Raw genomic sequence first — 26,994 nt, 5'->3', positions numbered from 1 at the left:
TTTCTTGAGGAGAATGCTGTGGGAAACGGTGTCAAAAGCCTTGCTGAAGTCAAGATAGACCGCATCCACAGCCTTTCCCTCATCCACCAAGCGCTTCACTTTGTCATAGAAGTTTGTCAAGCAGGACCTGCCTTTCATAAACCCATGCTGACTGGGCCTGATCACCTGGTTTCCCTGTAAGTGCCGCGTGATGACACTCAAGATAATCTGCTCCATGAGTTTCCCTGGCACTGAGGTCAAACTGACAGGCCTATAGTTTCCCGGGTCTACCCTCCGGCCCTTTTTGTAGATGGGCATCACATTTGCTAGCTGGTCACTAGGTATTCCAGAAAGATGCAGGAAAACTCCACACTAAATCAATGAGGAATAGTTCTCCCAACTCCTATTTCAATATTAATGTTTTGTAGTCAAAGATGTATTGAAATCCTTCATTATTAAAGTTTATGTCTCCTTTCAATACTCCTTTTCTTATCACTGTTCCCAGTCTCCAAATACTTGTTCAAATTACCTCCAAATTTTGGGATGGCTTCAATATGTGCATCTATGAGTTTCATTTTTTTTTCCATGATTCTTTATATTCCAGGATTTTTTTTTTTCCATATTGCAAGTCATTTTTGAAAAATATTTATCTATCTAGAATCTCCAAAAAGTAAATTATAGTCCTACCAATAGGAAAGGACCACAGCAATTATCCCATTTCTCTACAGCATTTTTTGGCTTGTTAAATTTACATCACAGAATAACAGCCTACTTGCACAGATGCCATCCGAGTTAATTGATTGTCAGTCCTGTGCTTTCAAATCTTCTTACAAATATGATGTTATATAAGACTAAAGAAGGCCCTTTTTCAACACCTACAACTATGTCTGCTAACAAAGAGAAATCTAGGGTATGTTAGAATTCTCAGTTGTACAGTACACTTGATGGCTATTAGGGCTGCACATACTTCAGTCTTGTTCCTACTGTATAAGCCTAATTAGCCTAATAATACCCAATTAGAGAAGCAGGGTTGTGTAAAAGGCCTTTCAGCTCCACCCTAAAGCTTTTAGTTCACAAATAGGAGCTTGGATGTACCTACCACCATCCCACTACACAACAATTTTGGCCTCAGGGCAAACAGTAAGAGTACTGCAGAACATAACTCATCAGATGCTGCTCTGGACCTGGATTTTATTCCTTTTTCCTTTTCAGTTCTTATAGGTTATAAGAAAATTACTCACTTAACACTTCAGCTTTTGACTATCCTAAAGGAAACCACATATAGAACATTATTTCCATTTCACAAAAGCTGACAAATGAAAGTAAAATGACTTATTTGAGGAGCAACACAGTCAAAGACGAGAAAAGGAAGAAAGTCCTATTTCCTAAATGCCTATGCAAGGTATTAACCACTGTCCCAAATGTAAGTGCATGGTGATAAGGTGCTTCGTGCCTTTTCTCACAATGTATTTTTTTTGTTGTTGTTGTCTTTCACCTTTCTGAACTGCAGCCAGACAATGGAAGAGATTTCACTCATGCTAATACGTTAGGATGAAGTAAAGATAAAAGTTAATCAAAATACTGACACAGAGGTATTTGTCATGCTCAGTTCATTTAATCTGAAAACAGTACTGATATACTCAAAAGCTTGAATTAACTTCAGCAACATTTCTATTACTTGTGTCTTATTCCAAAATGTAAGTTTTCATTACAAATTGGAAGCCAACCAAAAATAAGTTTGTTGACTCAAAAAATACTGAGAATACATTCTTTTTGGTACTTCAGTCTCTTTGCCAGCTCTGAACCTGAACATCACGGTACATATTTTAACAACAAACATTAAAGTTTCTATACCTTCCTATTAGGTAGTTAAAAATAACCACATCCTTTCTAGTCATTTATGTATATATAAAAGCTATTACTATTTAGATATGAAGAGCCTTTAAACACATATGTGATTCTTTTCAGTACACATAAAATATAGTAAATAAGAGGCAAATGTCATACATGTATACGCTCTCAAAAATCCAAGGATCAAAATGAAATATCCATCATAGAAACTATGCATATCTTCACAGTAAGTGATCAGGATCTTTGAAATGCACATTAAAACCTGTAAAGTTTACATTAGTCTGAATCACACTAAGCAATTGTGTGAAAAAATAGTATTTTAACAAAGCTAGAAAGAAATACAAAATTATTTGTTAATTTTGGACAAATTCAAGATATTTTTTGTCAGTATAATCTTCTTTAATATATCTAGGCAGAATTCAGCCAATATTGGTTCTACTTTCTTTTTTCAATACACTACTCTTAAATATTTATTTTTCTTACCCAAATAACTGGATGGATTCTGAAAATATGATTTTCATTTATGCATTTTCTACTGCTTGGAAATTGATTCCCGCTTTTCAATTGCAGACCAGCAATAATATAAGTTATAATAATATTTAGTAAATACTGAAGGCATATGGTAGTAGGCAAATCTTTCCAACTTGCTTGCAGTACTTGCTCAACTAGCTTTCTATGCTTCATCAGTTGAAGAAATATCTGACATGTCTGCCAACGGTTTGTCAACATTCTTGTAATTGCCACTACTGTTGAGTACTTTCACAGGAATTAGATGTTTGATGATATAAGATTTATTTTACTTTCTCTGTTTGTTTTGTTTTTGCAATATAGTTTTATATATATAACTATATATATATAGGCTGTGATATACAGGAGATACCGAATACCTTCATGGTCTGTATAGGATTCACAAGCCACATCCTTGTGCTCTAACAAGAGATTTCATTTGACAGTTGAGCTATGAGCTCTTGACAAATGCACATGACCAGCACAACAGCAGCAACTCACATTGAAAAATGTTGGTATGGTTTTGGTATCCACCTTTTATATTCTGCAGTCCAATTCTGCAGTTCCAAGGGAATGGAAACCCAAGGGTTTTTTTCTTTCCTGAAAAGTGCTATGCTTATCAAGCATAACAGGATGAACAGGATGGGAAAATTCTGTAGCCTCTCTGCAAAAGCATGTGAAGTGCTATAGGATGCAAACCAAAGAGTAGTCCAAAGAGAGTCTTAACATCCTGTGGCAGGCCTTAATGAAAAACATCTGTGTTTTTCATTAAAGAATAAGTAAATGAAATATATTATGTATAAGAAATATACATATATAACGGTAATGAATGTATATGAAATATGTAATGTATAAAAAAAATACAGTATGGGAAGCAAGGAGAAGATATGACAATATGATGATATTGTTTTGTAATCTTCCATCTCTTTCCTTAAATATTTCATCACCTAAATAATAATGATGATTTTTTTTACAAAACTTTTCTAAACACCAGCAGACCATTCAGTAATTGCATAAAGCAAAGTAATTAACATATTAGGACACTTAAAACTAGAAGGTTCTTTCACAACAAGGGTGCTGACTATGGTATGCAAATGCCATGAACAAATCAATTGAAATGAATGTGAAATGCTTCCAAACAGAAAAATGAAATGTTTTACTCATGTGGCATTTGATTGAGAACGTGTGAACTTACAGATATTACAATATGATATGTTGCATAAGAATCCATTCAATGCTTCATTTGTGCCTATAAATTTGACTGGATAAGCAGAACCACAGTTCATAATATCTCATTTACACAGCTATGGCACAGTCCTACATAGGTATTCAAGAATGCATAGCAGCTTCTGTGGAGTTGGTGAACACAGAATAAAAAACGGGTCATAAAACGAATAATACTTCATATCTCTTGCTAGTAATGTTGAGTCAAGGTGAAGTCAGGTGATGAGGAAAGCGGAGACACGAGTTCCTTTAATGAAACAATCAGTTTGGTGTAATTTCAATCCTTCCACTTGCAAATTTAAGCACAATAGCATGTTACATCATCTACAAGGCATGTGACAAACTGCAATTACAGTAACAGAAAAGATCTGCTCGACCCACATTGTAGAACACTAGACAACTGTTAGAAGTCTTTTCCCACCAACAGCAAATACACTACCGTACTTAAAAAGAAGTGACATCATGAAGTTCTTGTAGAAATATATGGAAAAGTTGTATTACTTATAACAGTTAAAAATAAGGAACTATATACATCATATTTTCATCTAAAAGGTATAAAAGTATAGATCAGATAGATGGTAACATGGGGTATCAGCTGAGATACATTGACCAGGAACTCAAAATACGCATATACAAGTCTTCATACACGTATGTTTCAGAAGAGAGCAGAGGTGGCCAAATGCACAGCCAGCTTTGGAAGAAAGACAAAGGCAGTATCATGTCCTTGAGCAACCTGGTATCTTGAATGGAACTGTTTTTCTGAGTAACTGTACCTCCTGTACCCTTACTCCAAAGGCACAATCTAGCACTGAACATGTGCACACTGTGGCTTCGAGAATGTCAGCAGTATTGAACTTCATACATGAACATGTGAAGTATAATGTATATATTAAGTAAACCATACCATAGCAAGACAACAACATTAGAAAATAAAATATTGTTCCAAAGTTGGTAGTATGTACTGCTAGGCAATGGGACTTTAAGTAAAGCAGGCTCAAGTCACAAATCTCAAAATTAGAAATCTCTGATTAAAGCCACTCAAGATAAAGACAAAAATATGTACTTATTTTTAGACCAGAGCAGAAAAGCTAAGGACTGATCTATCGGTGAAAACTGTGTGCTGCTCAAAATATCTTGAAAGCAAATAGTAATTATCTGCTGCAGGTATAGAACATTGTTGTATTGAGACATCATGAGGACAGTGTGCACTGCCAGCAAAAGTGGAGATTTTGCGTCTACACAGTAAGAGTAAGTGCCAGTAGAATGATAGAATAATAGAATATCCTGAGTTGGAGGGGACCCATAAGGATCATCAAGTCCAATTCCTGGCACCACACAGGTCTACCCAGTAGGAGCATGACAGAGCAAACCACAGGCCCAACTGGCAGAAACAGAATGTAAATGTCTGTGAACATGCCCATGTAAAGGTTCTCTGAATCCTTCCATTCATCCTGACCATGCTTTTTAGAAAACAACTACTTTTCAGCCCTGTCTGTGCCCATCATCTTCTTCCAATCAGCACTCAAATAAAGCCAACTCCTGTTTCTGTAGTTCACAAACTTTTAAACACAATCATTATTACACATTCATTTATTCAGTAAAGAGTTAACAGTGAGTAGGGCCATACAGCATTTGTGTTTCTCTCGTGACTGAAGTGTATGGCACCTTCTGCTGACTCCCTTTTCTTTCCAACGAACACAAAATAGTTAGCAGGTCAGAATTTAATTTTCTCACCTAGATAAAAAGATTCCATGATACCACCAAAGATACACATGCTGATAAAAAAAGCTCCTCCAACTTAATTTTATTAAAAGATTGTGTGAAACATGAATGAGATTTAGGTAGTCAAAGAATTACTGTTTTGAGACTGCAAAGCAGCAAAATGACACCTTGACAGAGATAGGAAAGCTCCCAGTTGCTCATCAAAGCAGCCAGCATTCCAAATTGCACTATAAATAGAACTGAAAAATGTATGATAGAACTGAAAATATATGACATTTGAAACATACCTGATTTGGGCTAGTTACCTGGGTGCTAGGTATTGATTGAGCAACATAGCCTCAATGTACTTTGTAGCAAGACAGGTACAGAATCAAAGCTCTTGGATTTCAGCCTTTAACTGCCAGTTCTTCTTTTCCCCACTACCTCTACGTGCTGTATAATACTGGCAAGCAATTGACAGCCTTTAGAATATTCTAATGTCACTACTACTTAATATACACCACTGGTAATTCTCTGACTCCTTGACACTAACAAGAATAACTGAAGAAATAGATTAAACTTCAACTAATATATTTTCAATCTTAAATTAGTTTCTTTAACACATAAAACACCCCTACTGTCCCTTGAATACAGTGATTAATAGATATATTACACTCGAGCTATACAGAGTAGAGATTATTACGTAATTATATGAATATTTATTTCTATGTATGTACATACGTAAAAATAATCTGTTTGCATAAAACATTGCAGCTTTTAACACAATATATTGAACACTGGATCCACTGCTAGGAAGACTCCTTGTGTATGCATTATGTTACAAATGAACATGTTTAGTTTAAGCCAGAGCTGCCATATATCAGAATTACCGCCTGGGTATCTTTCATATAGGAGTACCACTGAGCTGACCTGCGGAGAAATACACTTTACCAGCACTTTCACAGCATGTCTGCACTTACCGCTACTCAAATATAGGAGGGAAGGAAAGAGTTATCTGTATTATATTTACTTGTTAACTTTGTCAAATGTGACTTAACTTTAGTGTACTTCAGCCATAATGTTCAATATATTATTTACTGTAATTGCAGTCATTCCATATTCCCAGAAAGGCAGTTTAAGTAACAGTACTGGTAGCAGAACATTCCCCCCGACAAAGTCTAGCCTAGACTACTACAGGAGTTTTAAAGCATGAGTATTTTTGACTTCATGAATATATGTCTTTGCAGAGGCCACAGACAAACAGGCAGTTATCTTGCTTTTTTAATACCACCAGGAATATTGAGTTGAGTGTCTTATATTTAAAAGAGAGCTTTTCAAAGTACCTTAGACAGAGACAAAATATATGGGACATACAGGATAGCACATATAGCAATAGCACCCAGAGGGAAAATAATTATATATACTTCCTACTTAAATGTCTGGACAGATCTATAGCATGCACTAAAGGTAACTTCTGTCTGCAGTATACCTGTTATCATTATTCAAAAGCCTTTAAGAAGATTTCTGAAGTTCATGTTAGTGCAATTTTTAGTTCTCCCCCAAAGTACACCCATTTATCTGTTTAAAGATACTGCCACCCTTATAAGTTGCACTTCCCCAACTTGCAAGTCATTTCTCTTGTTTTCCTGAACAGAGTTCTGTACCAAGTGAAGGTGGCTATTAGTAGATCACAAAATGTCACCTCATAAGTAATTGCTGAGGTTCCAAACAACTTCTACTCTTACAAGGTACAGATACTAATAACATTTTTCTGTCTTCAAATGAGATAGAGGTATTATTTAGATACCTTCTTTATATCTGAAGGAGGACTCAGAAAGCTCATTCCTTTTTCCCTAAGTACACTAGCTGGTCAAACTGATGATCTCATCCATTCTTACAGGCCTTATGTTGCTCATCTTAAGTATGAGGGTTATATGCTAAAATATCAAAGACTAACTTAGATCAAACTGCTTTGGCTTTGGATATCAGGAGCTTCCAGACTACTAAGGGCATTTATTTAAATGGATGTGGAATAACCAAGTGAATTCATAATTCAGGTTTCCAAAAAGTTCCAGGATTAGTAACACAGACTTTTCAAACAGCCTTATTATTTCTAAGAGATAAAACCCGAGTCTCTTGAGAAGACACTTTAAAGATCTGTCTGAACTGTCCAGGACCAATTACATATGAAGAAACTAAGGTATTGGAATAGAAGATAAAATGTTTCTAGTTAGCTATATCTGTTTAGTTTGCATTTTCACTTAAGATTAAGGAGTAAGATTTTACATTTGTATCAAGCACTGACTAGTCAATATTTTATTTAGGCTTTTATTTAACAAAGTACCTGCACTTTGGCTGGAAAGCTTCTATGCAAGACACTGAAAGAGGAAACTGGGAAGGAAGGGAGAAAGGGAGGAAGGGAGGGAAAGAAGCTAAAGTCATAGAAAGACGGAGAAGGAAAGATAAGGGAGGATAAGTTTTGTCCTTAAAAACAGGAGTAGAAATGTTGCTGGGAAATTGTTACCTTTGAAGGACTTGGTAACTCAGGTCACTAAAAATGGTTTTCAAGAAATGAAATATCTGCCCTATGAACTCTCTGGGCTTAAAGTAAGATTTAGGATCTCCCATACCTCATCTTTGAATATATAATATATAAATATAATTTCAGATTAATTTCTGATAGTAGAAGAGGGAAGAAAAGCACCATGAGGAGAAAAAAAATAAAATATTACAGCAATATAAAAAGATTCAAGCGGCATTTAATTTTCATGTTTTCATTTAAGAAAACAAGTTGCAGGGCAAAAATCTACATAGCTCTTTAGAAATTAAAACACAAGTCAAGGGGTGAGTTTGTGATTTCCAGTGCAAGAACCACACACAAATAAATCATCTTTACCTTTTTTTTCTTACATGTCAAGCACCAGAACAGCATTAGTGGAGCCATACCCAGGGGTTTTCAAGACCATTACTGATGCAATTACATCTGATGCTTTCTTCACTGCAAAAGAAAACCATACCTGCTTCAAAATTCTGAGTGTAACTAAATTTGTATGTTATGTATATGTTATAAGGATTCCCTCATTCAGGAAAAGAGTCCATATCAGGAAATTGGGTCCAGAAAGTCAGTTTCAAGATTTCCCAAATCTTGAAATAACATCTAAACTCTTTGGAGTACAAATAGTAAGTCAAGTGTCCAGAATTGCTCATTGTGCCCACTAATATCTAGATTTTAAAATAAAATTTAAAATAAATAAATAAATAAATAAATCACCTCTTTACTTTGGATTTCACCCAATTAAAAAAGAATTAAATTCTAATAAAAGTTTAAAAAACAAACAAAAAAAAAAAAAAAACAAGTATCTGGAGTTCATCTAACATTAATGACATTGCTGAAAAATGTTCATTGAAACCTATGCTCATCAGATATCTTGATATATGTTCCACATGTCACAGAGATTTTAAGGAAAGGCTTGACAAATCCTGCCTTCCCCAGTTCTAAAGGACTTTCCTTAAAACTGCACGCCAAAAAATTTACCATGCTGAAAGGGCATTAAATTGTGCTAGTCCATTGGCCATATGTTCTGAAAAAACCTCCATAGCAGTCATGACCATTGCATGGAGGTCATATGCATTGATGTCTAAGTCATGCATAATTGCAATTTTCAAAAGGACAAGCAGACTTTCCAGTAACAGTTGTTTTTCTAGTCTTATGCTGTTAAGGCAAAGAATCTTCTGTTGTCTCAGCTCTAGAAAGAAAGTACAAGGAAATCTCAAAGGAAAGCACATGCATTTTCTTTTGTTTACTGAAGTTCAGTGGCAAGATAGCCAAGTTCCTTTCAAATAAATCTACTCAGATCTGGTGAGGTAGTGAGCATGAACCACGCCTGTTCTCTGAAGGTAATGGAAACCACAGCTGCTCCTTTCAGAACAAGAATCAGGCTTTGTCATGCTACACAGATGCAATCTTTTTTTTTTGTCTTGCTGTATGCAACATTTCCATTTTACAACAAAAATCATGCTTCCAAGAATTCTGATCATATCCTGTGCCCTTAGAGGTTTGAGAAAAGAATTGTACCTTTTCCCACATTTCCCCAGAAGACTTCATGACATATGTGGTAACTTACTCCTTGCTATAAATCACAAAGTCTTTGAGAAGAACCTATGAGATCTAAAATTCCCTCATTTCTTCCTGCCTAAAAAAATAAAAAATAAAACAATAATTAAAAAAAATAATTAAGGGAGATTTCTACCAGGAAGAAGTGAAAAAATAAGAGAATAGAAGAATAAAATAGCCACCAAAAGTTGTCTAATGCTCTAATAGAATTGGTTTATATCCAGGCTGGTTAGTTTAGTGATAATAACACAGAAAATCACAATGAATTAAGACATCATCACCTGGGCAGTAGGTACTCTCTTTGACGTATAAATAAAAAAGTAAAACTCCAAATGTGATTCTGATTCCTGAGGCTATTTTATTTTTCAGAAATATAAAAATTAAAGTAGTCAGGAAAAAAATAGTAGTCTTCCTGTACCTAAGTTTGAAAGTCATCTGCTTCTGCCTTCCTGAGTACCCAGGCATGCAGTTGTCAGTGTTTCAAAGCTGCCATGTTCTCATCCTTTCTTCCCTGATAGTATTTGGAATATTTTACAAATCTGAAATTTTTGTATATGTAAGCAGAACTGTCTGCATAATCTAGATTAAATGAAATTGAATTGTTGGAGAATGAAAACTATCATTTGACACTGTTCCACCATGCAGAGAACAAGGTTTTCCTGCTCTTACCTCCCTGCTGGGATTAAAAATAAAAGTCAACATCATACCTATTTCCTGAATTCAACCCCCATACATTTCAAAATAAGAACTAGTAATATGATTCCTCCTCCTTCCATAATAGCAATCTTTAACTAATATCACTGCGCAATAACTACAGCTGCAAGCAATATTTTACAGATGTAATTTCTTTTCATAAACGTTGAACTATACAGCAAATTAAAAACATCTCTATGCAAGTATAGTTGTGTAATAAAGTGGCTAGAGAAGGCATTTTTAGTTGGTTTCTATTCTCAGTTTTGCCATTGAAAACTTTATATGCTTTTTCATATAAACTTTCATTGCCTACATAAATATTATGAAATTATAGAAAAAATATCTCCATCCAGTTGTACTAAGATTTGTACTAAGATATGGCAATGCTTATATATATATATATATTTGAACTTACATATGTATGTATATATCTTAGTTTTTGAGTTGTTTCAGTTCTGGTTATTTCAGCTTCAGTCTTAGCAATGCTACAAGTAATGCTCATTTTCTAAGACTTTATTTCAGAAATACATTGCTCAAACAAACTGAATAGCCTCAATACATAAAATTTATCCAGATTTGTCTAAAAAAGATTTAAATGCATGGTTTCCATCTATTAGGACACTGGTCCAAATTCCAAACTAGTGTAGAAGTACAGAGAGACAGAGTAGGTATTTTTACTTTTCTAGTGAACCTGTTCTCCCGTGAATCCTTGAATATTCAGTTGGTCCAGAGAGAGCAAAAGGAGAGCATAGCTTTTCAGCCATGGAGAGTAACCTAGTCCAGTTTTTTAGCATAAGAGGTATATTGTAACTTCAACAACAATATTCTCACTTATATTCGTTCCTTGTCCTTCTATCTAAACAGTACAGGTCTCAATTACTAAATACATAATCCTCTTTTCACTTAAATTAATTCTTTCCACATCGCCTGCCTTCCCCCCCCCCCTCCTCCTAACAGTACCAGGGCATCACATGAGAAAGTGGAATATTTAAATTGGGAGAAGTTAATCTCTCTTTTTAGATAAGAGCAAGTCTCCTTCAGAAGACGTATCAGAGAGTACCTCATACTCCTACTCTGAAATGTTGTATGAAAGAAAGTAACTGTATCAACATTTGATAGAAAGAGTATCGCCCTGATCAAACTACAATCATAATGTTAGCCGGTATAGATACTTCCCCCAACACTTTATGTCTCAATGGCTTGAGTTTCTGTGATAGTTTTCTTTTTTCTTTTATTTTTTCCTCCTGGTTATGCTTCTGAACTGCCTTATTGAGCTAAAAAAGAAATAAAATGTTAAGAGAGAGCATCATTTCTCTCAAAACTTTCTTGATCCTTTAAAAAATTTGACCATCTTGTAAGATAGGGGACTACTGTGTAACTCTCTATATTTTAGAGCTGAAAGGCACCAAAGCTCTCTTGTAGTTTAATACTGAAATATTGGTTTTGGAATTTGCACTGTAGCCCTCTGATGGAAGACTGCCCAGGCAAAATAAATAAACAAACAAACGGATGGGAAGGGACCAGACCTTGACATTTTTATTCACAAATTCTATTCAGCACTCAGAAAAAAGAGAGTAAAATAAATTATTTTATTTGTGCATACCAAATTTTGCTGTTGGAGTTTAATTTTACAGACAATGTAATTTGTTGTACATCACTTCAACAAAATGAGAAAAAAATAAATGCTTATTTTGAGGAGGTCAAATCACGGTAATTTCATCACCATGGTGGAAAGTTTAACTTCCATTGAAGAAATATGAAAATGGTTTGTTACCCTGAAGATGATGCTTTGAATAAAAGTGCTACTACAATTAAATGTAGCATAAAATGATATTATTTATGTGGCATTGTTTGACTTTATTTGAACTAAACAGTCATGGAGGTTGTAATTGCTTATCATTTAGAAGCAACATTGAAATAATGTTCTTCCTTTTCTGATGGGAAACAGTTAATCACATATTACAGCACAAATATGGATAACAAAGAGCATCAATTTATAACAGAGGTTGATTTTGGACACAGGTTTGTTTTATCTGGCATATCAGCAATACTACAGGAAACCATGCTCATGCCAGAATGCATAATGTTGAAAGATTCACAACATTATCAGATTTCCCATGCTGCATGCTGTTGTTCCGGGTAGCATCTTGAGACTGGTAACAAAATCCAGATGCAAATCTAGGACATTATTTTTTAACTTTTATTTAAATGTAAAACTTCCTGCTTATGTTGTTCAAATACCAAGTTTGCAATAAGTAGTTTATTAGCAAAAACAAAAAGATGTATTTTGATCTGACTTAGCAGGTCACTAAGCTTCTACATCCTTCATATATTACTTGTCCTTCTAGGGTCTGACTTTGCAAAAACAAATCGTTCAGCTAATAATAATAAGTGGATGTTTTTCAAAAATCCCATACTGAGCATGTTTTTATTTTACAAATGCTTACACTGGAAATGTAGCAGGTTAAATAAAGGACAGTATCTCTAACAATTTACTACATTTACTAGTATCTCTTACATTTACTACATCCAGCTTCACAATAAAGGAACAATTTACTTTCTCTCTAACAATTTACAGAGCATTTACTACATCCAGCTTCACCCTCCTCTCCACACCACTGAGTATCACCTTAATACAAGTAACAATTTTAAAAGCACATACTTATCATGTTTATGTTTTTGAAATCAACTGATAAATACGGGGGCCTACTCACTCACATTCACAAAGACTGCAATAACTATCTCTGAAATATACATCTCTCTACAGAGTATTTCCAATTAACTGAAAATATACTGATGAATTAATCCATTAATTGATTTAAATACCTCTGTAAAAAATGTATAGTTTCAAAGTGAGTATGATTCAAGCAGATCAATCACAGATTTCAAAGAGAACAAACAATGTTGTATCACACATTTCAAATAATTTAAGGTAACAGTAGACCATCCAGTACCAGAGAGCACCTATCTTCAGAAATACTGTATTTTTTAAAAAGTATATTGTGGATAAGAGCACCCCTTCCTTTGGGAAAAAAAAAAAATAAATAAATAAAGATCACCCCTTTTTCTGAGGAAGAAGGAGGTCAGTTCACTATCCGACAATGCAGCTCCAAGAGACAACACTGTTGTTGCTGGGCCTACTGAAATAATTCCCTTGAGTCTTTTTTCTCAGGCACAAGACTGAACGACAAGCAAACTATTCCAAGGTGTGTGCACCACATCTTTTTCCTTCAGTAAACTGCCAGACCCACAAGTTAGTGAGCATAAGTATCAAACCTACTAAATTTAATAACATTAATAGAATTACAAGATTAATTATGTATTCCATTATAGACCCATTATATCAGAAGCACTTACCTAAATATCAGAGCACAAGCTTCATCTATGAATTGGAAAGAAAACTTACCTTCCAAGTACACATCTACTCTAGACAGATATTTCTGTTAATGAAAGCTGTGCAGAGACTTTCCACAGACAAAGGGAAGAGTAACAACAATACTGGAACACAACAGGCTTCTTGTAAGGGTAGGAAACATTCCCTGTTTCTAATCAAGAATGTTCTTTAAAATAATACTACTCAAAACAGCAAAGTATGGCAGAACAGCTACAATTTCCCTACCTGTTTCTGCTTAGAGTCCATCAGTCTATTTTGCCACAACTAAGCCATGTCTAGCAGTCAGTCTGTCTGCTTTAAACTGCCTGGTCTGTAGCTCAGGTATATCTACAGTCTAACATTAAAATTACTGATTATCTCAAAACTGTTCCCAAAGTCTGAAAGTCCTAGAAAATTACTTCAGTTGGAATTTTAATGCAGCTTAGTAATATACAGTAATTCTAAACATTATCTATGTTGTATTGTGTATGTTGGCAGAGGAACATATATTGTGATGAAACCAAAATCCTCCACTGTATGGTACAGCACACTGGGGACAAAAATTGAGATAAGAAAATAGAGAAAAAAATTAGTAAGATATAACATCCACTAACAACTACCGGTTAAAAACTTCAGAGTTTGTTTTAGAATAAAAGCTGCAAAGATATTCAAGAAGAAAAAAAAGTGTGTGTTTGCTTAAAAAAAAAAAAAAAAAAGTAGATTCTTCAAAACAAATACATTCATTTTCTTTCATGCTAATTATATTCCCTAGTGGAAACTAACACTGAGAAGCACCATATTTTAAAATCTGTTTACTCTTACACACTAAATCCAGCTTAAAATCAAAAATAAGATGCCACACAATAAGCTTTGTTAATAAAAATGGAACAAAATACTCCTAGAAATTAAAAACAAACAAACAAACAAAAAAAAAAAAAAACCTTTAAGCTTATTTCTTAAGACACTGAATCCATTACTGAAGTTTTATTGCACTAGTAAAAATTACAAGAAATATACATAAAGAATTAAATGCCTGTTTGAAACTACCATTGGTCAAGTGCTTCATAAAACACATATACGCAGAAGCAGATATGTAGGAGTGATGAACGTTCATGAAACACAAGAGTGGGTTTCTGGAAATACCATCTGATGACATGCTAATCATTGTTTTGATTCTCACAGATTCAGAAGAGCTGTTTCTTCTACCCAGCAAATACAATGAAAAGATTTCAGCTTGGACACAGAAACATTTAGTTCCTAACAAAGATCACTATGGATCTGTTTTTTAAGAGCCTCCCCTCTCATGCCATTTTGACAATAAATTTATCCTGAAATCTAATTGGTTTTGTTCACTGTTTAGGTACACTATGAAGTCAAGGGAGCTGACACAAAGATAGAAACAAAGTCTCATTTAAACAGGAAAGAACACTTCTTAATCACTCTCCCTTGGGACTCAGTCACTAGTTTTCAACTACAGCTAATTCTTCAGCTTAGCTATTCATTCTGACAGCTCTGGGACCCTCTGGCTCCTCTTGTTCTTCCAGTCATAATAGAAATAAATGGCTTACACACACATATGTTCAGCAGAACATTAAAACAGAACAAAATGTTGTGTACTGGCTTGTATACTCCCTTCATAAAGACCAGGAATTAAATTCTTGCCTCAAGGAAGGCAGTAAGAATTCTGTGGTAACGTCAAACAAATCTAACTTTCTCACCAAGCTAAGTACACATCACATGGTATCAGGTATTTTTACTCAGATACTTTAACTAACAGCCATAAATGAAAACCACGTAGTGAATGAGGGAAAATTATTTCCTTGGACTCTCTATGGTTTTGGTCTAGCATGGAATACATACATTCTGTTTCACTTCTAGAAAACAATTGTCCGGTCTTCATCATACTGTAGACAGATACTACATTATAAATGTAGAATATAATGACTTCTTAACATGAAATGCAATAATTACTCAAATTTGTGAAGCAGACTGAGCAATTTGATCTCATCCTAGATGGTCTTAATGGTGACTACTCATTTTTGAACTTTTTTTTTTTTTTACAGAGGTACTTAGGTCAATTAATGGATTAATTCATCAGTGTATTTTTAATTGATTGGAAATATTTATTTTCATACCATGTTGCAGAAATCTACTCTAATTCCTAGAAATAGCTCTACTTTGTGGGACAAGAAGAGTTTAGAATGGTGCCCTACACACTCCACATTCAAAGGCATGCACCTGAGCAGTACAAATGCTCAAGTCACATTCAACATTAGGGGTATGCCCAGTAATCATAGGCATATGCTACTCAGGCCATTCAGCTTCTTTCGCACACAGCTGATCACCTAAGGAACAGTTACTGGGAAGAAAACTGCCTGTTTTCTCAACAGCAATATATAAACACAAATACAGATTGGTAATAACTGATGAAGAGGGGTAATAGCTAATGTCCACATTACGCGTGTCATAGTAGCAGTTGTCTTTACTTTGCATTTATCAGTAAGCTAGGGCAACAACTGATGTCAAAACCATTTCAGCCTTACTTTTCCTAACTTACTGGAAGTGTTTGTGCAGTAGAGTTTTCCATGCTGTGATTTTTCACATTTCCAGACAAAAGTCTTATGAAAATATTTATAACTAAAATGAAGGGGAAGTGAGACAAATGAGAATTTCTGGCATGAAAAATGAGCCACTGGTTTGTTTCACAGATGCACAGAAAAAAAAAAAAAAAAAAAAGCAGTCTCTGCATTGGAGCTTCATCACCTTTGAAGAAGACTGCCTACAAATTATCCCATCTTACACAGAGATGAAGAGATTCTCCTGGAAAGTGATGGTATATAAATTATCTTCTGTAGAACTAGAATTTGTGAGTACTCATAGCAGCAATTACATAAAGCAGAATATTTATTAATTACTGGATCTTTAATAGCTGAGCCTATGATGAGCTGAGCCTATGTCCCTGGGGAGCCTGTTCCAGTGCACGACAACCCTCTCTCAGTGAAGGATCTCTTCCTGATATCCAGCCTGAATCTCCCCGTCACAGCTTGACACCATTCCTGTGGGTCATAACACCATTCCTGCAGGTCTTCTATCAATGTCAGCAATATGCTAACTTCAATCTAAACTACAAATAGAAAAACATAAAAGTTACCAAGATAGGTTTGAACAAGGTCTATCTAGCCCAGTATCCTCTCTGTTGCTAGCGTTCACTGCCCAAGGAAAAGCAGGAACAGATACACACAGCAATAGTTCCCTGCCATATATGCAGTCTGTCTTCAAGAAGCCAGGGTGGTCAGCGTATGCTTAAGTTGCTACTTCCTCAGAAGCATCTTAATTTTTGTATTTTGGGAAAAAGTGTTTTTGGGAAAAAGCTAGAGTCGGCAACGCACCCTCATAGCAAAGAAGGCCAGCAGCATTCTGGCCAGCATTAGGAGTGGTACCAGCAGCCTGAGACAGGAGATCTTTGCTCAGCACTGGTCAGAGCACCTCTTGAGTACTGTGTCCAAGGACACAAATGCTGAGTACAAGGTTGGGACATTTTAGAGCCAGTCCAGCAAAGGGTCCTAAAGAAGATTCTCGGTTTGGAACATTTGTCCTACAAGTTGAGACTGAGAAAACTGGAACTGCTTAGCCTTGATAAGTGTCTCACTGATTCTAATCAATGTTATATTTGTGTCAGTATTGTTCCCTCATAACCTTCTTACCCTCCAGATCATAAGGAGAGAAAAACTCAAGAGGGTTTGGGAACAGAATGAAAGGAAAGGAGCAGGAACATCTCAGTCCATGCAGGGCCTGTTTTCATTCCACTGTCCCCTCATCTTTCTCAGCAAGCACCACTGTACAGCATTACCTCAGCTTCCTGGACATGTCCAGCAAGCACTGGGCAGTTTCAGTGTTCTGCCACACACCCATCTCTAGTTTCTTTTCCATTTTTGATCCTTTAATACACATTCACTTTCCCGCAATTCCATTAATTGGAATTCCATTCATTCATTCCATTCCACCATTTCACTTGATTTCTCTACAATTTAAAATATACTCAGGGATATTCTCAAATGCTTTTTTGAAAGCCCAAGTATACACACTATAATGACAGCATAGCACTTATTAGTATGTCTAACACAAATCCTTTGAACACTTACCTATGTAGTATACAATTTATTCCTTAAAAAGCCAGTTTGACTCTCTCCATCACAACATATTTATCTGTGTATTCACTAATTCTGTTCTTTCTTGTGTCTATGAATGTGTTCAGTTCTAAAATTATAGCTACAAGATCACTGTTTGAGGCCTTTTTAAATATTAGAACCGTATTTGCCAGCTTCTATTTTCCCACTAAGGAGGCTGATTTCAACAATAGGTTGAAATATAATGTCATTACTCTATCAGCACTTTCACACCAAGTTCTTTATATCTTTTCATAAATGCCAAATTCCCCTAGAGCTGAAGTGATATTACTCATCAGCCTTAACCAAGCTGACTCCACAACCACATTCATGTGAAAAACAAATCCTATACTCAAGAGTTTACACCTCAATAAATCAGCATTCCTGTCCTGTATCTGCATAGATCAAAAATCTTTTGGCATTAATAACCTGTGTCTTCTATAAAGCTAATCACAATCAGAAGTTACATTACATCTTTCATTAGCTTGCTCATCACCACTATTTTTCTCCTGAACTACTTTCTACATGTGGTCCAGCACCATATCAACTTCTGAATATTTTATTCTTTATTTTCTTCTGCTTCTATTTTAATCCTAAAGAACTTGGAATACAATGAGAAGGCTTAATACCAGCAAAGTTTAATTTCTGAAGCAGAAAGCCTGGTCTGTTAGCAGTCATCTCACAGAATATCTAGCTATTTTTATTTCGATTCTTGCAGACAGATATAAATAGTCTTATCTCCCCAAACTTTTCCCCTCAAAAATATCATTCTGTTTCTCAAGTAACATTTTTAAGATGAGCACTTATGTATCAGCTACATATATATCAGCAAGATGTGTGTTCAAATTAAAAACCAAAAATGAATCTTGCAAGAAAAGGCCATCCTCTCTTCTAAAACAGATTTGGTATAGGTAATGAAAAGCATGGAAAGACTGCAAAAAGAACTATACATGCACTTTTACTGTCTATCAAAAATAACATACTAAATCAAGCACCGATCTCTTATTAGCACTCTCTTATTAGTGGCATACTTATCAAGCACTCTCTTATTAGTGGCATACCTCTAATTTTGTTATTTTGAGTTATATTACCAGACTTACCAAGATGAAAGACAACAGGTGGAGATAAAAACCAGTGAAACAGTTGCATAAAAACCTGTCACCACCTCTGAACCACTGAAGCTTTAAATAGATATGTTAGGAAATACAGGTATTTTAAATAGAAGCAAAGTACTCTACAAATAGCCACAGATGTGTTATCACCATGAAGAACCACTACATTAGAACACAGCTGCATCCATTGATCCCTTTAGATATTATCATCTAAGAAGGACAACAGGAAGAGAAACAAAGCAACAACACTGACCAAAGGATAAGGCTATCTTCCATGAACAGACAAATGACTCTATAACTTCAGTTCCACTTTTTTCTTCCAAGATAACATCCAATTTACTCAGGAAGTGACTCAAGCTCTTGATTATTATTACTGCTTTTTCATCACTTTTCTATGCAACAAAAATTTTCACCAATTAAACTATAAAAGTCACTTTCAAATAACTCTTACCAATGCAGCAAGCAGGCTCAGTGCATTTTCTCCTCTAGTTAACTATAAGCTATAAAGCCAGTACAAGTGTTTAACTTTTAATTTTGCTGGCAAATGACCACCTTATTCTCCACATCAAAGCTGCAGCTGGGGGAGGAAACTGCAGCTGCATGCATAATCAATGATTATAGGGTATGCATATAAAAGTTTCCCACCTACTCTGAATTTAGAAAATATTTGCCATATTTACTATATAACCATACCAAAACTGACAGGGAGGGAGAAGCTGATCCAACTTACACAGCCCCTAAGCCCACATAACACACAGCCTTAGTACCATGGAATTCATTTAAAAGGCTGTGCCCAGCTGTAGAAAGATGCTATGCTTAAAAGGAGAATTCAGTGTGCATATTACAAATATATTTTTTTCAATTAAATGAATGTGTGTGTGTGCACACGTTTGTGGTGTTTTTGTTTTGTTTTGTTTTTTATTTTACATGGTAAAGAAAACTTTTTTTTTTTTGTGAGGACTCATTCTTCTTTGAAAAGGAATGATTAATAGAAATCTTTGTCCAATTATACCGATGTCAAGTGGCAATGAGCAACATACTATATTTTATGCCATGGACTGTATATAGGAATTCTTTTATTCACTGTTGGTGTATTTTTGACATGCTGCAATCATGTGTTTTTTTTTGCCACTACAGAAAATGTAGGCATAATTCATACAACTAAATCAGATGTGCAACAGAATCACACTCAAATCACCATTTCGGAAATTTGCACAAATACACATGCTGGTGTTTTCCAGTATCAAATTCAAAAGTCATGTATGTTTTATTTATGTTACTTCACATTCTTTACCAAGCATGGATTTCTTCTTACTCTGTAGAGCAATCTGGCTTTCAGCGGAATCCAGATTACTTGTATTCCCTAATACTGTAGCCAGGTTTAGAAAATGCACAAGACAGTTATCACTGCAACCTCAGATTTTATTATATGTATTTAGAAGCACAGTGATATGAATAAATAATGCTTTTCATTCATTTCTTCTCTCAGCCTAGAAGTTATTCAACAAATTGTATAGTAGTGCAGAATACACTCCAGATAAGTTAATGTGTGATACATTTCTCTATAATATATATTATCCAGGTACTTCTGTGCAACAGAATGGCAGACCTTTGAGCAGCTGGCATGAAGAGAAGAATGCAGTGCTGTGTTCAGCATCTTCCAGCAAAACCTAAAGACCACCAAAGTGAAAGTGCCATATAAAATTCTAACTCAGGTTTCATCTGAGGACCTGGTATATCTGTAGAAAAGCAAAAAAATCCTAAATCACCTCTCACTCTAACGAGAAATTTTCAGAAAAGCAGTGATTTTGATTTCTTTTTCTTGCACCTCTCAGTTCCACTACCAACCCCCAGCTTTGCTTCCTTTTCCCATAGCAGTGGGAAAAATACAATATGATTAGAACTATTCACTTAACTCTCCTGATGAAGAGTTTTTCTTTCTAATTGACCTCAAACACTGCCCCAACTCATTGAGATAAGTGAAGAATGACCCACTTGTCATAATAACTGATATAGCTATAAAAATATTTTTTAAAAATCATACTTTGTTCACTATTTCTTTTCTTTTCTTTTTTTTTTTTTTTTTTTTTTTTTTTAATTTTCTAATTTTAACTTTTTAATTTTCTTTTTTATTACACCTTAAATCCATGAATTATGACAGAAATAGAAGCACATGTCAGTTGGGACAGAACAAGGCATTGTAATGGTATTTGGATAATCCACTCTGTGGGAATGTTCATGTTCTTCCTGAGGTTTCACAAGAGTTCCCTGGCATAATACTGCTACAGCTGCTTTAGAGTCTGATGTTTATTACAAGGTCTGATTTAAAGATAATGTCTGCTAGAGGAATCTGGCAGGGAGCACGGCCTTAGGAAAATCCTTGTGATGCTATGGTGTAACAAATAGAGACCAAACTGCTGAAAAAATTAGGGGCAGTAACAACTATTTGTTTTGTTTTGTTTCTTTTTTCAACAATCCTGAGAGATTTTAGTTATTCCTCAGGACAAAACTCACAATAATTCAAGTTACTTTTTCTGTAAATCCTACAATTTTTCTAATCAAAATAAATCCTAAAAATAAATTAATAATAATAATAATAATAATAATACAGTCTAATCTCTACCTTATCCATGGGGTACACAAGTAAATGGTCCAAACATCATCGCCGTTTTCTTCATTTTGTCTCTTATTTATACTTCTGGATTAAAGACAATATTAAAACTGCAGTAAAGGAGGAACCAGGAACTGGCCATCAACCGCAGTAGCTGATACAAGAAAATAATATGTAGTCATCAGCAGGAGCCCACTCGTGAACTAGTTTTACTGGCAGGCATCAAGGAAATCCCTTTCTTATTTCAAAGACATGGATGGATTCAGTATAAATTTCAGCAAATATTTCAGTCTGTACTTTACAGCTGTAAGCAAGATGTTGCCCATATTATTGTTAGTGTGGGACATAAGAACTCTCAGATATTGTAGACAGAGCTCTCATTCAGAAGGAAAAATACCCAGTAACTAGGAGCTTGCTGTCTAAGAAGAAAGTGGGGAAAGAAAAGGAGGTAATCAGTTTCACATTTGTATGTATTTGCATCCTATTACCGTTCCTGACCTACAGATATAATGAGTCTAGACTTCAGGAAAGACAGACAAACCAAAAGACAAAAAAAGTCCCTACACCAGGGATTTCATTGCTGCCTCTTACTCCAAAATACAATAATCTCAAAAAACTGTCACTCCAAGTAGCTGGCTAAGAATTATGTGTGGGTGGATTTCTTCCTCCAGCCTGAATTAATTAAAAATGATTGTTTGCTGTATTATTTTAAAGGGGATTTTTGGAACAGGTTAAATAACCACCGTTCTGATCCTAGTATTTCAAGCCTAGTAAGAAAGATGCCTGCAAAAAAAAAGTTGTAAGACGAAAAATTAATAATAAGGATTTATAACATAAAGTGCATCTTATGGTTTTGTTTGTTGCCTGGAGAAATTCACAGATACTTGTAGAAGACCTACCTCTGCCAGTTTGGCTGAGATTATTTCAGATTAAAGCATGTTAACAAAATACACACAAATTTATGTTTCTAGTCAGAATGGAAAATTCTACCTGTTCCCAATACCTTAGTTGGAATTTTTATTACTGCATTTTCCTTTCTCACACTCTAAACTTAAACCCCATACTAATATATTCTGCTTTCACTTTCTCAACTGGTTATTAAATTGGAAGGAAACAGTATGGAAAAGTAAAAATTTACAAATAATCACAACATATTTTTAGGGCAGCAGTGCACCAAGATTTGGGGCCAGTTAAGTCTTATTGACAAAGTGGCAGTCAGTACTCCTAGTGGAGTTTCTAGAACCAACCAAGACCTGTCTGGTATACATGCATTAAATAAATAAATAAATAAAATCTAATTTCCAGATCACCAAAAGTTTACATGAAAAATATTTAGTAGCATATACATATAATGTACTATATTGCTATTTTGATCTACACCCTGAAAACTCATTCATAAAATCTACCCCTACAAGCAGACTTAAAAATGCTGACCAATAAGCCACGATTCATTGCTTGGCACCAGTGATATTCTGCTAATATAATGTTGACGTTCACCCCTTGTTTCCCTTTCAAGGGAGAAATTTCACATCTAACATTCAGATTTTTGAGACGTGAAGGAACACCTGCACTTCACATGCTATCTCCATTGCTCTCAGCAGCTGAGACCATAGATCAAGTTACCCTGCAGTGTATGGGTTATTTAGCCCTGTCCCTACCAGTTTCACCTTTCACAGATACATAGTTTCAGTTCTCTCCCATGATAGCTCTTCAGGAGGATTCTTCAAGATCCAACGCAGATTTGGTACTCCTTTTTAAACTATTACTATTTTGCTTCTCTCACATTCCATTGGAAAGAAGATGAACCAAGGTTTAAGTTTTAAAAGGTACATTATATAGTGCTTCAATAAGTTTGTCGTAACTCTAAGTTACGCATACCTTTAAGAAACACTGTGATGGAATGCACATGCCCTCCTGGTTCTGATACTGCCATTTTATGAGAAATTCTACACGACTACTTAGTGTTCATACAGAAGAAGAAGGACTAACATCTGTAGCTGAAACAAAAAAAAAAAAAAAAAAAAAAAAAAAAAAAAAAAAACTTGAAATGAATTCCAGGTTTCTGGCCACAATAAATCTCCTACCAACTTTTTTTTTTTTTTTTTTTTTTTTTTTTAAAAAAAAAAGAAAAAGGATTACAGATTGTTCTCATGTTTGAGGTGCAAAATGTTCTTGTTCTGTTCTTAAAAACAACATGGGAATTCATTGTGATGTCTCAAACACTGTTTTTCAAAGCATTGCAGCTCTGTTACATAATTTTCTCCACAGACATCTGACTGGTGCTAATAATTGTAGAGTAACACCATCCAGTGTTACAGATATTACCAAATAACTATAAACTGGAAAAAACAAAAGCTGTAAGCCTAAAGGTATAAACCAAGTGTCTTGTAACACTCTTGTACATGTTACATCTCCCCCAGGACTCAGTGAAGACACATTTTTTGAACTTTCTGCATTACAAAGGAGTGCAGTATGTCTTTGTCTGGGCGAGGCAGTGATATCTACATAGTGCTAGCACCTCCTAGCAGCTCTAACAGATCTTAGAAAGAAATTTACAAGACAGTAAATGTTTTAAAAAATTGAAAGGCCAGCATTTGAATTCAACTGTGAGGTTTAAAAAGTCCCATCATCATCCCATAACAGTGCAATAAAAGTCCCAGAGTTCCTTACTGGATTACCAGAACTCATAACACCAGTGGTGCAGCAGATGAAAGCCCAAGACACCCACTTCTCACTTAAAAGGAAAATAACGATCATATCCCTTCACTGCAGGGTTTAAAACAACAAAAACAAAACCAACCAACCAACCAACAAAAAGAGTTGCATTAGCAAAGCATTTTCTCCAAAAGTGTGTGTGTGAGAGAGAGAAAGAGAGAGAGAGAGAATATTAAAAGAAATGCCAAATCAGTATTTTTCTGGCTGAAAAAAAAATGAATTAGCAAAAAGGAAAAAAAAAAATACATATATATATATATATGAAAAACGCATGAGTTACTATATCTTAAATGCTTTACTTTTAAAATTTCAGTCTTCAGTGTTTGCCAATAATTCATCATCCAACCAACCACAGCGTGAATCTGTGAGGGATTTTATCCCTGGGTTACTTTAGCATCTACAGAGATACTTGATTAAATGTCATTTATCCTCATGAAGTAAAATTAGTATTAAGAAGTCAGCAGCTTGAGACACTTTTTTTCTTCCCCCTTAAATGACACTGTATCATATCTTTAAAGTAGAGTAAACCTTACACTGACTAAAAATTCGTAATCCTATGCGTTCAACTTACAGCAAGGCATCAAGGGCAACTAGAAAGTAGCCGCTATTCCAGTGACCTCAATCAGTTTTATTTTAACACACCCATGGTATCTCCTTACTGAATTCTATTTAGCAGGGCTAAAAATGTAAAGGGCATCAAACGCAGGCAGTAGAAGGGATACTGCGAGCTGAAGAGCGTTTTATGCGTTTCCAATGAGAACTGGTAAATTCGACAATATTCACTTCTCCCGTACCTCTACACCTTTTTTGATCATTCACAGACTAATAACTAAAAAAGCAAGCAAGCACAAAAAAAAAAAAAAAAAAAAAAAAAAAAAAAAAAAAAGAGAACTTGTCGTCAACACACCTAACCACTATGCAACGGGCGATGTTTGTACGTGTAAGAGGCTGACTGCTAAGGCAGGATACAACGGCCCCAGCTCCCCTTCCACTCGTGGTTAGCTTTTAACACCTTTTGACACGCTCTGTGAGCGCACCAAGCCGCCGCCGGACCTAAAGGCAGCCCGAGCAGCCCGCAGGCGTTTCACTCAGCACCTTCCCCGAGGCGGGCACAGGGCGGGGAGGGCTGGGCACAGGGCGGCACCGCCGTGCCGAACAGCGCTCCGCGGGCGCCCAAGGCTGCTCGGCGCCCCTCAGGCACCTGCTGCCCCGCCGCGGCCGTGTGGTGGCTGCCCCCTTCGCCCCGCCACCAGCAGCCCTCGGGCCCCGCGCCTCAGCAGCGCTGCGGGCTGGGGGCTGCTCGCCACACGCCGCGCCCGCCTCACGACCCGCGGCCGGGGCTCCCGCTCTCTCTCGCCTCACTCCCCGCTCCCCTGTACCTCTTGGCGGCGGCGGCGGCGACGGCTGCTGGCCTCGGCTGCCGAGCGCAGCGAGGAGCAGCAGCAGCAGCAGCAGCAGCAAACTTTGCCGTGCCATCGCTCCCGGGCAGCCCAGCTGCTGCCGCCTCGTCCCGCCGCGGGACAGCGAGCCGAGTGAGCCGCCGCCGCCCGGCAGAGGCAAGGAGCCCCCCGCTGCCCCGGGACGGCAGCAGGACACACCCCTGCTCCCCCCACCCCGCCCCGCCGCTCTCCGCCCCGCCGCTCCGCGGCGGCCCCCTGCCCGCTCCCTCGGGGGGCGCTGAGGCGCTGAGCGCGCGCGGAGCCGTTAAACCGCCGTTAAACCGCCGTTAAACCGCCGTTAAACCGCCGTTAAACCGCCGTTAACGGCCGCTGCCGGTGCCGCCCGCAGCCCCGGCACCCACCCTCCTGTCACGGCCCCGAGAGGGCGGGAAACGGCGCTCGTCGGTCCCGTCTGGGAACGGTGTCCCCAGTTCACTGTCTGGAAAACTGAGCGTTTGGCAAGTTATCTAAAAGGCAGGAAAATGCCTGTACGGTGAAAATAATTTATTTATTTATTTTTAATTGGAAAACTAGAACTGCAACTCAGCCCAAATACATTTCCCCAGCTGTGTCTTGAAGTACTGTGGCAGTCGTGTCTTGAAGTAATACTGTCAGTGCTATACACGTGACAGAAAATAAAATCTGTAGCAATGCGTAAAGGAAAAATTAATGTTGATTAAATTAAATGAATAAAAAAATAAATGCTGATTAAAATCTATTGTGTGATTTTCTGAATAGAAAAATTGCTTTAAAAAAATAAAAAATAAAACGGATTCTGAAAAATTGAAGGAAGTGTACGGCGAGACTTGGAACTTGCATATAAGCAGACTGAAGAAGTGCATAATAGTGGTGATTGGTAGAAAAACAGAACTTGGCTGAACTGCAGAAGGCTGATTCTGGCTTGCACAGTCACCCCTGCGCCTTTACAGAGCATCCAGCACAGAACTTCAAACTGAACGTTCTTTGTGTTTTGCAATTGTATGTATTTCCCGACATAAGTACTTCAGTATGTATGCACACAAACACATCTTTACTTGCTGAAGTCAGCATTAAGCGACTTTATAGATATGTCTGGTGTCCAGAAAAAGACTTCTGAATTTGTTATATTGTCTAGTTCAGCTCCCAAACCACAGCCTTTTCTGTTGGTGAATTTCTGTTGTTACTCCAAACCCAAATTCAAGGGAACACAGCATTTTGCGTACAATAGACTGTTGCATCCAGCAACACAGCCTGTTTGTTTCTTCCCCCGTCATCATGCACTGAGTAGACTTGTTCTTTCTCTTCACTGCAACGGCTCACTTTTGAGGTTTCACCCCAAATAGCCTGGGTTCTGGTGCCCGTACTGTTGTTAAAGGACACACATCACTTCCACGGCAGTCTAGAAGCTGCTGTGCCTCCTCTCCCAAGAAAATGCAGCAACAATAATGCTCTTATATGCTCAGCCATTTGTCACTCAGAAGCAAATGGAAAATGCTCCATTCTTCTTGCCAAGAGATTATGTAGTGACCT

The 26,994-nt window shown here is 36.5% G+C and overlaps 1 protein-coding gene across 11 annotated transcripts in view; it reads right to left on the bottom strand.

Moving 5' to 3' along the window:
• Positions 1-25,601, bottom strand: part of LAMA2 (laminin subunit alpha 2) — a 376,777-nt gene extending 351,176 nt beyond the window's left edge. For 7 of the 11 annotated variants that reach the window (XM_084516212.1, XM_084516216.1, XM_084516217.1 and 4 more), the window contains exon 1: positions 25,426-25,601. In XM_084516212.1, the coding sequence (XP_084372338.1) occupies positions 25,426-25,522 (97 nt within the window). In that variant the 5' untranslated portion in view covers positions 25,523-25,601. Of the gene's footprint in view, positions 1-18,708; positions 18,816-25,425 lie in introns of those variants that run through there. The other 4 variants (XM_084516209.1, XM_084516214.1, XM_084516215.1 and 1 more) reach the window with 2 other exon arrangements.
• Between the last annotated feature and the right edge of the window lie 1,393 nt (positions 25,602-26,994).

The sequence above is a fragment of the Aythya ferina genome (assembly GCF_964211825.1).
Source record: "Aythya ferina genome assembly, chromosome: 3".
Taxonomy (NCBI): Eukaryota; Metazoa; Chordata; class Aves; order Anseriformes; family Anatidae; genus Aythya; species Aythya ferina.
This window is presented reverse-complemented; position numbering and strand designations above follow the sequence as displayed.